Source organism: Poromitra crassiceps (genome assembly GCF_964638095.1).
Source record: "Poromitra crassiceps genome assembly, chromosome: 3".
In the NCBI taxonomy this organism is placed as follows: Eukaryota; Metazoa; Chordata; class Actinopteri; order Beryciformes; family Melamphaidae; genus Poromitra; species Poromitra crassiceps.
In genome coordinates, this window is record NC_139625.1 from 44348145 (window position 1) to 44362946 (window position 14802).

General features: G+C 45.2%; 1 protein-coding gene across 1 annotated transcript in view; it reads left to right on the plus strand.

The window, feature by feature from the left end:
- sptbn5 (spectrin, beta, non-erythrocytic 5) overlaps positions 1–14802 on the plus strand; it is a gene marked incomplete at both ends in the record, with an annotated part of 320085 nt that overhangs the window by 120988 nt on the left and 184295 nt on the right. Inside the window, 4 exons of the mRNA XM_083633035.1 lie at positions 18–127; positions 7603–7693; positions 9115–9231; positions 13556–13713. Of these exons, the coding sequence (XP_083489161.1) occupies positions 18–127; positions 7603–7693; positions 9115–9231; positions 13556–13713 (476 nt within the window). The remainder of the gene's footprint in view (positions 1–17; positions 128–7602; positions 7694–9114; positions 9232–13555; positions 13714–14802) is intronic.

Here is a 14802-nt window from a genome sequence, read left to right on the forward strand (position 1 = left end):
TGTGTGTGTTCTCTCAGGAGTTGCATGCGGAGGTGAACGGCCACCGTAAACACCTGAACCGCATCCTGGAGAAGGGACAGAGCTTGGGGACATCTAGCCAATCAGATGGAGAGGAGGTGCTGCAGAGGTGACACTTTTCTTTCTTCAGGGTTGAGCACACATTTTAGCGCTTTGATTTATTTTTTGGAGAAAATAATGTTTTGTTTTTTTTGACGTTTGGAATGTTGTCCCTTTTACCCCCCCCCCCCCCCCCTATTTCCTGAATGAAATATGCATTATAGTTGTTCAAGACTTAGGGCTCTATGGTTGCAAAGGCGATAATTTTGCGTTAGCGCCCGTTTTGCGCTGGAATAGCGCAGCGCAAAGCCCTAATTGTGGGCGTGTCGGCCCGCTGCGCTTGGCGTCATCTCGCGCAAACCTCCATATAGGCGTATTTATGCCCAAAACAGTATTCACAGGTCATGGATCATGTCCACACCCCTTAACTCATTGAGTGCCATGGACGAGTATGTTCGTCAATTGGTTTAGTAACGTAGAGTGCCAAGGACGAGTATGTTCGTCAATTGCGTTTTTTGACGGTGGGACGTGCATCAAAGCCAGATCCATCTCCTGTGAAAGTATGGTGGCTGTTGAATGTGTAAAACCTATTTTAGGGACCCATTAGGTGGCGACAGTGCTCTCCAGATTAGAGAAAGGCGAGGAAAAAAGAGAGAAGAAGTCATGGGGAAACGGAAATCGCATCGATATGCATGAAGCATAACGTTAGCTGTGCCTGTGAACAGCAGTCATCTGCTGCCACAATTGAGCCCCATCCGTGTCCGCTGTGATAGCCCCTCCATATGATTTAGTTGCCGACACCAGCGTCTTTCTGAAAAGTTACATTATTCTCAGCTGGGAGCCGGCGACATGCTGTAAAAAAGCGGGGGGATGCAGCGCACTTTTCAGTGCAGAGCAAACTCAGAGCAAACCGCAGCAGAGCCCCAGAGACACTCCTCCCACCACGGAGGAGGAGGCGGAGGGGGGTGGGGCACGCAGGGCACTACAGCATACAACAATTGACAGTACACACAGACCCAGGCAGCAGCAGGCTCGATGCACAGAGAGCAAACAAGCTAGAATACAGTACTGTAGGCTATCTGATGCCCACCAGCAGTAAATCAAGACCAGCAAGAAGGTGTAGGGTCTGCGCACGCAGGGGCCAGCGCTGCTGGTTGCAGCTAAAAAATATTATTTGGCCAAACAAAATTCCTTTGTTTTCACTCTTTTATTGAAGGAAATTATTTTTGAGGTGTCATTACATCAGAAAATATTAGCTTCAGAGTCAATGATGTGCTTGAAATGCTTCCTTTCACAAAAGGCTGAATATCTCAGATTCTAAATTGAAACGTGTCTTTTTGCTCAAAACAACCTATCTTCTCCGGCTCATAACTAAAGAACGGAAAATGGTATCAATAAACTTTTTTTTGCAGATGATAGAAGAGAGTCTCATCGTTCTTTGTGCGTGTTCGGTGTTTACATAGTAATATCACACAATATTCTGTGGGCCTCGAGAAATCACTGAAAACGCTCTGAAACTCTGGCACTGGGAGCGTCCGTTCTCCAAAAGTGGCTGGCACTCAATGAGTTAAAAGCCACAGCGTCACGTCTGTGACAGCAGCTTCTTTCTTGCTGAGTGGGCAAGCAGAGGGACAGAGTGAGAGAGAGGGCAAGAGAGAAAAGAGATGGGGAGAGTGAGAGAGGGGGAGAGCGAGAGAGAGGGAGAGAATTGGAGGATGAACCAGTTCAGATTCAGATAAACTATTAGAAACTAACAAAAATTGGTGCTGATGGAACGATCCATTTGAAACACATCAAAGGGCTGCCGCGCAGTTACGCAGTGAATATCCACATGGTGTCATTATGTCCCAAAGCGTGCGCTTACTGTAATTAGTCGTTTATCGTTCATATAGGCTATAACATACACATTTAACACATTCACTGCCAGCAGTTTTTTTTTACTGTAGGTAGCTTCTGCCAAGGTTTTTTTTTTGAGGATTCTGGCTCATCTTTCAAGAGCCGAGGATTATTTTCTGCTAAGATTTTGTGAACACAAAATATCTCAAAAGAACTAATAGAATGTGTGCTTTCTCTGTCTAAAAGAGTTAGTTTGTAGAGTTAGTAGTTATGTAGGCATTAGCAGTTGAATACAGCATGGTTTCAGCATCTGAAAATTTAAGCTGAGATAAATGGCTTTTTGTGAAATTCGATAGAACAGTCACTTTAACCATTTATTTTTGGCGTAAGACGTCAGACATCTAAACAATAGTTTTGAACAGTAATTTCCTCCATAGCAGCACCCTCACCCCCCTCTCCTTCAAACTCCTCCCTCCGTGTGTGTTCTCCTCCTCCCTCCGTGGCTGCAGCGGTACAAGCGAGGCTCTGCCTGTCTGTGCTGCCTGGCTGCTGGCGGCCGCTCTTTGGGCGAGTCTGCATGGGGCTCGTTCGTTTCGGTTGTGAGCTCAGCTGGAATGAAGCTGCGTGCGATTGTGGGCTTTCTGCCGGTGTTTCAAAGTGTGTTGCACCCATAATCTATTATGCAAATTTGCAATCCCCCACCGCCAGCTCCCAGCGCGAAAGCGAAAGCGTTTTCGCCAATCCATTTTACAGTATGAGAATGGTTTCCTCGCGCGTTCCCCTGCAGTTTTGGCTCAGCTTTTTCTAGTCTGGAGAGCACTGTCGCCACTTAGTGGGTCGGTGGAATGGGTTGTACACATTCGGTGGCTCCCATATTTTTATAGGAGACGTGGGGGGCGTTGATCCACGTCCCACCGTCAAATTTTTTTCTACGGCAGTCAACCGTTGGATTTTTTTTGACGAGTCAACTCGTCGACGGCAGTGAACGTGTTAAAAATATGTGTTTCCTTAACACATTCACTGCCAGCCGTTTTTTCAATACTGTAGGTAGGTTCTGCCAAGGTTTTTTTTTAGGATTCTGGCTCATTTTACAAGAGCCGAGGATTCTTTTCTGCTATGATTTTGTGAACACAAAATATCTCAAAAGAACTAATAGAATGTGTGCTTTCTCTGTCTAAAAGAGTTAGTTTGTAGAGTTAGTAGTTATGTAGATATTAGCCGTTGAATACAGCATGGTTTCAGCGTCTGAGAAGGAAAGCTGAGAAAAATGCAGTTTTGTGAAATTCAATCAAACAGGCAGAACAGTCACTTTAACCATTTCTTTTTGGCATCAGTGAGACATCAGACATCTGAACAATAGTTGTTTTCAATAATAGAGGAATAATACAATAATAAAATAAATAAATGTCAAAATAAATACAAAACAAGAGCAGACCACAGGTCACTCAGCTTTTTTTTTTTTTATATATATATATATATATATATATATATATATATATATATATTTTTATAGGTTTTTTCGGTTTGTGATCAAACCGGTTTGGGCTCGTACACCGAATCCAGAACTGCTCCAAAATGTAATGGGTACTTCCTTGGCCCATGTTACACCCATCCACAAAGTTACATGAAAATCGGCAGGTGCTTTTTATGTATTCCTGCTAGCTAGCAAACAATCAAACAAAGAGCATCAAAAACAAAACCTCCCTGGCAGGTTTTTTTTTTTTTTTACGACCCATGCCTACTCAGTGCCACTGAGCATAGTTCTTCAGTGAGTGGTACACCTCATAGCAGCCAGCCCTGTGTAATGGGACATCACATTCGACACAATAGTAGCGTGTCTCGCTTCTAACATGATTCCTTGCACAAACCCTACACCTCCTCGTTGGGAGATCTTTTTTGCGTGAGGCTGGATACATGGCCAGTACATGGCCCGCTAGATTGACCTCCAGCCTGCTTTGAGGGTCCAGGTATGGTGCCCGGGGCATGGTTGCAGGTTGGTCACTGCCCCCAATCTGTCTACCCCATTCATGTACTTGTTGTAGTCTACAACGCACTTGGGTTTTGCGTGTGGGACCCTCTCTCTGCTGCCTTTCTGCCTGACCTGCACTGTCTCCATCGTGTCGTCGTGCATAGTGGAAACCATTTTCACGATTCGTTTGTCGCGCCAGGCCAGAACCATGGTGCCACCATTGTGGCGCATGACCGTTTCCCCCATCTTCACGGTGTGGTTGGTAACCTTGGTAGCAGGTGGCTCGCCCCTGTTCCTCCTCAGAGTGCCACAGACATGGGTCTGACACTTCAGCAGCTGTGCACACATTGCAACAGAGTTGTAATAGTTGTCCATGTATAAGTGGTAACCCTGCCCTGCCAAGTCCCCGAGGAGGAACTCCACCGTCTCGCCTAGGGAGGACCGCTCACCACAGTACGGCTTCATGCTGTAGCAGTAACCTGTCTGGGAGTCACAGAGGATGTACGACTTTATCCCATACTTTATGGGTTTCTGTGGGTTGTACACTTTGAAGGCCAACCGCCCACGCCACAGGAGCATCCCCTCATCAATACTGATGTTTTGATTTGGTGTGAACATGGCTCTGAACTTCTCTAACAGGTCATTCAAAACTGGCCGGACCTTGTACAACCTGTCTGCATCGTCAACATCATCATTGTCACTGAAATGGAGGAATCGTGTTAGGAGTTGAAAGCGGTTGCGAGACATGGTTCTGTTGAAGTGGGGGGTAGCAAGCAGTTCATTTGTGGACCAGTACATGGACAGTTCAGACTTCTTGATGATCCCAGTGAGGAAATATAGTCCCAAGAAGCTCTTGATTTCTGCCACTGTAGTGTCCTTGCACCTCCCAAGCCTTGAATGTGGCAGAGCCTCACTGACCTGACTGATGCACTGGTGCGCATACAAGTTAGTTTGGACTACAATGTCCTGGAGCAGCTCATCATTCAGGAAGAGCTGGAAGAAGTCCACTGGTTGAGCAGCACCACCACTATGAGGACGCGGTTCTGCTGTGAAGGGGATGTGGGTTGGCTCCCAGTCAACGTTACACCACTCAGGACCTACAGGCCGAGGACGTTTCCCACTTCCAGCTCCATCTGCAAATTATAGAAATACATAATTACCATAAAATAGTGTTTTTTATATGTGTGGTACTGAATTCTGGAGTTCTAGAATTTCTGGAATTCTGGCTGGAACCTGTGATGTGAAAATAAACCTGATTCTGAAGTGTGATCTTACCCATTTTCCTGGCACCAGAGGCTGTGGCACCAGATGCTGTACCGCTACAGCTGGCTACAGGCTCATCTTCAGTAAAATGGATTGACTGACTGCTGGCTTTTGTACAGTCATAGTAATTACATTTACACAAGTTACACAAGTCATCTCAACCATCGTCTTACCACTGCTCTGTGGAGCTTCGCTCCTGGACGGGGCCCATTCTTCTTCAGAATCCTCCGCGTCTGGGGAAGACGTGAGGTCACTCGACTCGGACTCAGTCAGCCCAGCAGCCGCAGCCGCGACATGCATGGGCTCACCCCGTTCTTCATCCGAGACCTCGGAATCGGTCTCCGGCACAAGCTCATTTCGTACGGAAAAGAAATCGAGCAATGATCTCTGATCCGCCGATCGCTTAGGTTTGGCCGCCGAAGACCGCTTGCGTTTGGCCGGCATGGCACAAACACGCCACCCACTCCCAACTAAACTGAAATAAAACAACTACTGCTACGACTAGATCAAACTGAACTGAAATAAGGCTAATCTACCGGCTACCAACTCGATCAAACTGAACTAACGCTAAATACTAAAATGAACTGACGCTAACGCTAATGCTAAATACTAAAATGAACTGACGCTAACGCTAACGCTAAATGAGCTAAGCTAACCACAGTAACTACGCGCTAACTATCTAAACTAAAGATCTACTATAAAGACTATACTAAACACTACTACTGTACTAACAACTACAAACTAAATCAACTACGCTAACCAACTCGCTCTAAATCTGACTATAAATTGCTAAATATCTGTATCTGTATCTGTATAAATCGCTATGTAATGCTGTCTATCATCCAACCTACTAAAACCCACCCGGAAGAAAGGATCCCGCCTTCCTTATATACAAATCTTTGTTAGAGTACTTCCGGGGCAGCGGGAGAGGTCGGATCCACATTCACCTATTGCCCAAGGGCGCCAGCTAGTGGAAACCACTGAAAAAACAGTTTGACGAGTCAACTCGTCATTGGCAGTCAACCGTTGGATTTTTTTTGACGAGTCAACACGTCATTGGCAGTGAATGTGTTAATAGGGTAGGGATGTGTGAGATTTTAATTCTAGCCTATTTCAAAAGCCTATATCAGAATTGTCCACTCGACTGCGGTCACGCCATCCGCGCTGTGGAGAAGCTGGTCTTGCATGCGTGTAATTGCAGGGAAGGAGGTTACTGTACTGGCCAGCACACCTTTCTCAATAGCAATCTACTGTTATAGGCCTACACCTAACACCACCGACCTGTATGGTCAGGAATTATGTAGCCTAATAAAACCATGACAAACAAATTCTCATTTTCAAATCAAGGTGGTGTTTTTTCTGCAATGTAGGCTATAGTTGAGAATAAATGTGGCATTCTGAAGAGGCGGGGGAGTGTGTGTGCACGCAAGGTTTTGGAGAGAGCGGGACCATGCCATGCGTAATGTATCCAAGCGAGGATTTCCTGCACTGCGCGGAGAATACTGTGTGCGCTCAAGCACAGTGGGGTTTTTAGCGGCAAGACCTGCTATTAGGTGGTGTTAAAATTGAGAGCACCAAAAGGACATTTTTCCTAACACATTGCGCCGGAACGCCTGTTTTGGCACGGGCAACGCCCAAACCTGTGTTTACGCTCGGAACATGGCGATGGTATCTTCGCCAGAGCGCAAAATGACACTTGTGGGAGGCAGATGATAGGCTAAGGCAGTGATAGTCAACTAGGCCCCCTGTGTGGCCCGCAATGTATTCTTTTTTTTACAGTGCACCTGAACGCAACATGCAAGATACCCGCTGAATAAGTGTCCAAATGTTCATGTCATTCTGGGCAATACTCCACTTCTGTTATAGCATTTCAGTCTGGAATATGGAATATCTTTCAATAATCTAGCTGCTAAATTGTCAAATACTGCTGTCTGCTCGCTACCCAGGCACTTATGTATGTACTTAACCTAACTAACTTAACCAACTATCCGGTGTGCACAACATTGTCAGATTAAACTCCGGCTGACACCCCAAAAACCTACAATCTGCTACAGAAAAATGTATATTGTTTATTTATTAACTGGCCCCTGGCCTTCTATAATTTCACAAAAGTGGCCCCCGGGCAAAGCAAGTAGAGTATCCCTGGGCTAAGGCTAAGAGGCGTGCAAAGGCCAGTATTTAGCACGAACATGCCTGGGCCACACCTACACCTGTGTCTGCACTTAGATTCCAGCGCAAAACTGGATGGTGGAGTCAGACGATAGCTTAAGATGCAGGGAAGATAACATAAGAGGTGTGCAACGGCTGCCCAAACGATAGTGCCGTACGACGATAGGGCCCTTCGTGTTAGAGCTAGATTTATGGCTGTATTACTAATAGACGAAAATGATGAATTAAATATTGTAAAATGCTCTAATCAGTGTTTGGATGGTGTTTGGTCAGGCCTACAGACTGACCCGCAGCTGCTGTGTCTGCAGGTGCAGCCACGTGAGTGCAGAGTGGGAGGACCTGGAGGAGGCCTGCGAGAAGAGAGCAGCTCACCTGAGCAAGGCTGTCACCAGGGAACAGGTAGAGAGAGCGGGAGAGAGAGAGAGAACAGTTTAATGAATGGAGTGTGGTGGTGTGGGTGAGCAGAGGCAGTTCCGGCAGATGTCTTCTGAGCAGCAGACAGGTGGAACTTCATCCAGAGGGTACTTACACTCAACTAGCAGCAAGCAGCAAGAGCTTGGGAGTGTGGAACCTGCACACAGGAAGAGCAGTCAAGAAAAGTCCAAAAACACAGGAGCTGAGCAAACATGAATGTCAGCAGGTAAAGGAGCAAATAAGTCACGAGAGGTACCACGTAGCTGACTAAACAAACTGGCTTCGAGCAGAGGAAAACCAGGGTATATGAAGCTCAGGGAGATGACGAGTTGAGTTCCACCAGCCGTGTAACTTCTCCAGCCGCCAGGTGCAGGAACTCTGCCAATCACTCAACCAATTACTCAATCACAAACAAGAGGGAAAATGGGGACACAGGGAGGGAGAGAAACCCAACTACTGTCGTCTCCTGACAATTTGTTTCTTTCCTATGTTGGTTGTTCATTATTATTGTTAGGCTACTATTACTACTGCATTCTTTTTGTGTGTTAAATCATTACACAACTTGATGCTTTGGCAATTTGAGAATGTGAGAAGGAAAGAGAGTATGAGAAAGAAAGAGAGCGATCAAATATTCTTCTTCTTGTGCTTTGTGACTGTTTGAATCGGTTTGAATCTCTGACCTATTTTGAAAATGTGGTAAGGGAAAGTAAATGAGTAATGCTTTTTTCTGACTGGAAAAGTGAGTATAGACGGTTTTAACTTGACAACAATAACAACCATCACAACCCACCTGAATATCCGGTTTACTTCCTGTATAGATAGCTGAGCGCAGGCTGATATTCGGCTCATATTAAATGTTAACGTTAGGCCGTGTCTCCGACAGACACAGTAACAACGTAGCCTATTTCGGTCTTGTAGTAGTTAGTAGTAGTAGTAGTAGTTGTTGTCGGTAAGATGTGCACACGCTGGGTGGTAGGAAGCGTTGTTGTCTGGTCCGGAGCTAGCCTGAGAGGCTAATAAAAGCTACATGTTACAGAGTAAGCTGACTATCAGTACGTTATTGCACGCATAGGCCTATCTTTACATTTAAACGTATAGCAAAAATAAGAAATAGAAACGTAGGCTATGTCAGTGTTTCCCCCTGAACAGCTGAGAAAGTGGACACTGTAAATAGTTAGCACTGTGAAGCTGATACAATTCAGATAATGCAACATTTAAGGATGCCAACCACCATAAAACACAGAAGAAGAAGCTGAGAAAAAGGAAGTGCTGTGGGGTTGCAGCTGGTGAAAACCGTCTAGTATGTAACGTATGTGAATGTGATAGTCATTGTATCTGTGCGTGTGATAGAGTGAGAGAGAAATAAAAATCTCTAAAAGTGAGCCGTGCCTGTCCTGTGCCTGCAGCTGCTGTTGGACTGTGCAGAGCTGGAGTCCCGGCTGGCCGAGATGCTCAGCCTGATGAACACCGATGACTACGGCAAGAATCAACTGGCCACCCAGAGCCTGATCACTAAACACCAGGTACTCCACACTCATCACTAAACACCAGGTACTCCACACTCATCACTAAACACCAGGTACTCCACACTCATCACTAAACACCAGGTACTCCACACTCATCACTAAACACCAGGTACTCCACTCATCACTAAACACCAGGTACTCCACACTCATCACTAAACACCAGGTACTCCACACTCATCACTAAACATCAGGTACTCATCACTAAACACCAGGTACTCCACTCATCACTAAACACCAGGTACTCCACACTCATCACTAAACACCAGGTACTCCACACTCATCACTAAACACCAGGTACTCCACACTCATCACTAAACACCAGGTACTCCACACTCATCACAAAACACCAGGTACTCCACACTCATCACTAAACACCAGGTACTCCACTCATCACTAAACACCAGGTACTCCACACTCATCACTAAACACCAGGTACTCCACACTCATCACTAAACACCAGGTACTCCACACTCATCACTAAACATCAGGTACTCATCACTAAACACCAGGTACTCCACTCATCACTAAACACCAGGTACTCCACACTCATCACTAAACACCAGGTACTCCACACTCATCACTAAACACCAGGTACTCCACACTCATCACTAAACACCAGGTACTCCACTCATCACTAAACACCAGGTACTCCACTCATCACTAAACACCAGGTACTCCACACTCATCACTAAACACCAGGTACTCCACACTAGGGGTGTCACGGTACACAAAAGTCACGGTTCGGTACGTACCTCGGTTTTGGGGTCACGGTTCGGTACGCATACGGAGAAAAAAGCAACAAATCCCAAATTCTGTTTTTTTCCCTTTGAATTTTTTTGAATTCTGTGTTTTGCTTTTTACGTGGGGGGTGCGCCTCCCTCTCAGATGTCTGTATTCCAGCTGTTTGACAGGGCAAAGGCATTTCCACCCACTTTAAATCTTTATTGTACACAAGTTTGTAAACAGAGTGCATGTGGAGTAGCCTAATACTCCCACCCACCCCTCCCCCACTGTAGTTGTCAGACAGCGGGGTGGGTTTCACTTTCCCAAGTAAGTAGGCTAATGTTAGTGGATGCAAGTTTTGTTTACCATAATGATTACGTTCGGTCATTATAATGGATTATTGGAACATGACAAGGAGTCATCCCCTCTTCCTCACCGCATCTTGCTTGTCATCTCACGCGATGTAAGTTGCTTGTTTACAAGTTAACAGCTTTGTCAGTGTTAACGTGTAGCCGCGATGCGTAACTATAAAGGACGTTGCGCGTCGCGGCTATGTAACGTTACATTAGCAAGCTTACCTCATTGGCTTGATGTTGACAGAATTTGCAAAACAGCTTATCGCCTGAGTCATAAAAGTCATTAGGATACTGCTCTGCACTCGCTTTTTTGACGACGGTTAACTCATTGAGTGCCAGCCACTTTTGGAGAACGGAAGCTCCCAGTGCCAGAGTTTCAGAGCGTTTTCAGTGATTTCTCGAGGCCCACAGAATATTGTGTGATATTACTATGTAAACACCGAACACGCACAAAGAACGAGGAGACTCTCTTCTATCATCTGCAAAAAAAGTTTATTGATACCATTTTCCGTTCTTTAGTTATGAGCCGGAGAAGATAGGCTGTTTTGAGCAAAAAGACAGGTTTCAAATTATAAGCTGAGATATTCAGCCTTTTGTGAAATGAAGCATTTCAAGCACATTCACTGACTCTAGCTAATATTTTCTGATGTAGTGACATGGTGTAGTTCTGTGGAGCCTGCGTGCCCCACCCCCTTCTCCCCCCCTCCCCCCCTCAGCTGCAAACTCCTCCCCACACGCACCCAGTCTATTTTCGGAGCCTCCGTTTTTGCGCCGGGCGGCTCCCGGGCGGCTCCCAGCGCGACAAGGAAATGCCAACCCGGACTGCAGGGAAAGGTTTGGCCCTTCGGCGTCGGGTGCTGCCTTTCTGGCGGCTAATCGTGTGAAGAAACTATGCAGACAGACAGACAGAGGCAGAGGAGCTCAGTTGTGTGCGCGGATTGACTGCGGTTCGGTCAGCTGCAGACAGAGCAATCTATATGGCTCTGGCTGCAGCATGCATCGGTTTCTCTTTGATCACGCCTTTTCCCTCCTGTTTTCCGGACCTTTCTGTAATCTGGAGAGCACTGTCGCCACCTACTGGGTCGGTAAAATAGGTTATAGACCTCCAATAGCTACAATATTTGTACAGGAGATGTATCGGGCATTGATCCACGTCCCACCGTCAAAAAACGCAATTGACGACAATCGTCGTCTTTGGCACTCTACGTTAGTATTCGAATTGACGACAACTGTCGTCATTGGCACTCAATGAGTTAAGGGGGAGCAGCTGGACCCTTCAATGTTGTTGTGGTTTTGTGAAGCAGCATGGAAGCTACGGCTTGTAAACACGCTGGAGCAACCCCTGGTAATGTTTCCTCTCCACAAAACGTTCCATTCAGTGAATGCGGATTTCTATGGCCCTTGTGTTGTTTTGGTGTGTCTTCTTCTGTGGCGTTTATGGCGTTCAATCAGCGTTTAGGTGCTTTACCACCACCTTCTTCTGGATTTGACGTATTCGTATTCGTCGTCTCGCTTCACGCACCGAACTGTGACGCCCATACCGTGAATTCACAGGACGAATACATGTATTGCGACACCCCTACTCCACACTCATCATAAACACAGGTACTCCACACTCATCACTAAACACCAGGTACTCCACACTCAGCTGAGGGGGAAAACTCTGTGGGGGTTCTTCAGATTGCATTTCATTTATAAAATACTACTCAGGGAGCTCCCATCATATCTATCTTCACTCATTTCTCTCAATAACATAAATTACCAAACACATTCACAGTCCCACATCCGTCTGTTCCGTGTGTAAGGACTGAACAAGGAAAAACTGCATTCTCTTTCTACGCCCCCAGTAAGTGGAATATGCTCCAGAACAATCTGAAACTGGATCATCTAATCTCTCTCGAATCATTTAAACAACTCTTAGAGGGTACTCTACAGGAGAAATGCTCTTGTTTTACTTTTTTTTACTCTTGTTTTTACTATTTTCTTTTTATCTTTATTCTTATTGCTGCTCCATCTTGTCTGTCTGCAACTGAAACTTCTTGAATGTGTTCTATGTAATCAGGGCACTCTTGAAAATGAGAGCTTGCTCTCAAGAGATTTCCCTGTATAAATAAATGCAAAATAAAAATAAATAAAAATAAAATTGCAGCCATAGAGGAACCCCGGAAGGTTCATTGGAAGAACCCCTTCATAAAAAGTTATTGAACCCTGACTCTACTTCCAAGAACCTCTGACCTCTACGGTTAAGGTTATTTAAAGGGGACCTTATGCGTTTCCATATTTCCTTTAACCTTTATGGATCTTTTTCTCAGGAGGAAATCCAAGGTGCTCATTGGTCCTTTTTGGAATTCAGAAGAGCCACACACGAACCTCTAATTTCGTGTGGGGCTCTCCTAGGAGTTATTTTCCTAAATAACATGTCACTGTTTGAATGTTGCTTTGTTTTTGTTTTTTTAGCAAAACTTAAAGCAACTACGAGCAAGATTTTTGATTGTTATTAAACAGTCTAAATTTAATATTGATGCCTCACATCTTACCTATAATAGTACAGTAGATGAGACCAAAGCTGAGTGATTCGGCGAGTGCTGTCTTGATGATTATAGAGTCTGTGTACGGGCTGGGCAGATCCGGAAGTGAAACGAAACGGTTTACGGCCATAACCACAAAATTACAAAATTACTTTCAAACAATCTGTTAGAATATAACGCGAGAGTAGAAAGCCCCTTGAAGTAGCGAGGAAAGCTGTTTTGGGTCTGTTGCTACGGCCGTAATCTGTTTCGCTCTGCCTAGCAACGGTTTCCAGCTGCCGTAAACTGTTTGGCTCTGCCTAGCAATAGACCCAAAACAAGAAGGACGGCTTTCCTCGCTACTTCAAGGGGCGAACTACTCTCGCGAACATCTCTTGTTATATTCTAACAGTGTGTTTGGAAATAATTTTGTAATTTTATGGTTATGGCCGAACTGGCTGCCGTAAACCGTTTTGTTTCACTTCCGCATCTATCCGTGACGGAGAGAGACCATGAGACTCAAATCAACAAGATACTCTCACCGATTCACTCTGCTTTGGTCATCTCATCTGCTGTTACAGGTAAGATGTGAGGCATCACTATTACATTTAGACTGTTTCATAACAAGCGACAATCTTGCTCGTAGTTGCTTTAATATCAGGTATTATGTTTTTTCCTTTTGAAAATGAGCATTTTTGCAACATGGATAATATGCAGAATATCTTCATGCTTCAGGTTGTATTTGGGCAGCTGGATGTGGTGTTTGTGGAGGTGGAGGCGTTAGGAGACCAGGTAGAGCAGGCCATCCAGGCCTGGAGCCTGGAGGAGCTCAGCAGACCCTACAGCCGCCTGAGCAGCCTGACCCAGCAGCTTCAGCACCAGGCTGCTCTCAGGTAATACACCTGTACTGCTGGAAGGTACTGTAACTATAGGTAATACACCTGTACTCCTGGAAGGTACTGTAACTATAGGTAATACACCTGTACTCCTGGAAGGTACTGTAAGTAAGGGTTAATGCACGACGAGGTGTCCATTATCACTTTTTAAGGGACGACGTGGAGGCGTGAACCGTCCGAGGTGAAGCCGAGGATGGTTGCCTCCGCGAAGTCCCTTAAAAAGTGATAATGGACACCTCGAAGTGCATTAACCCGCTTATACCATGGTCACTTGCCAAAGAAACAAAACAAGACCATTCATTTATATTTTCATGCATTTTGCAATCAAAATCTAGTTTTCATAACCTTGAATATGAGTTGAGAACCGGCGAGACAAAACAGTCCCCTCGAGATTAGGCTATCATTGGATAAAATGTCTGCTTAGTTTCTACACCTGGCACAATTCTAGAATCAAGCTAACTAATAATTGCATAGTTGCATTCTTAGACATTCGAAGGAAAACTCCGCACATCTCTCTTACGGGGCAGGTGCGTAGGACAAGGATATAATTCACACAAAATAAAGAGAGTCCCGCACACTGTCCAAACTTGCAAAAATAAATTTAATAATTGTAACATTTCGGTCTCAGACCTTTTTCAAACAGACCGAAACGTTACAATTATTAAATTTATTTTTGCAAGTTTGGACAGTGTGCGGGACTCTCTTTATTTTGTGTGAATTATATCCTTGTCCTACGCACCTGCCCCGTAAGAGAGATGTGCGGAGTTTTCCTTCGAATGTCTAAGAATGCAACACCATGTAACTGGGTCAATTAAACTCGCATTCCAGGGAATTGCGTTAACGTCTGCGGGGTCTTATAAGACGTAAATGGCGCGAGGCCACTGGCGCCGGAACAAGGGGGACATGGGGACATTTTGTCCCCCTTAAAATTTTGTCCCCCTAAATTTTTTTTTTTTTTTTTTTTTATCTGAGGGGGCAACTGCCCCTGACGCTTAGAGCCCACTTTACACTGTTTACACAGCCTGTGATGCTTGTTAAAGCCGTGATCATTGTGGGATTATTACACCTGAGAGACAGACAGACCTG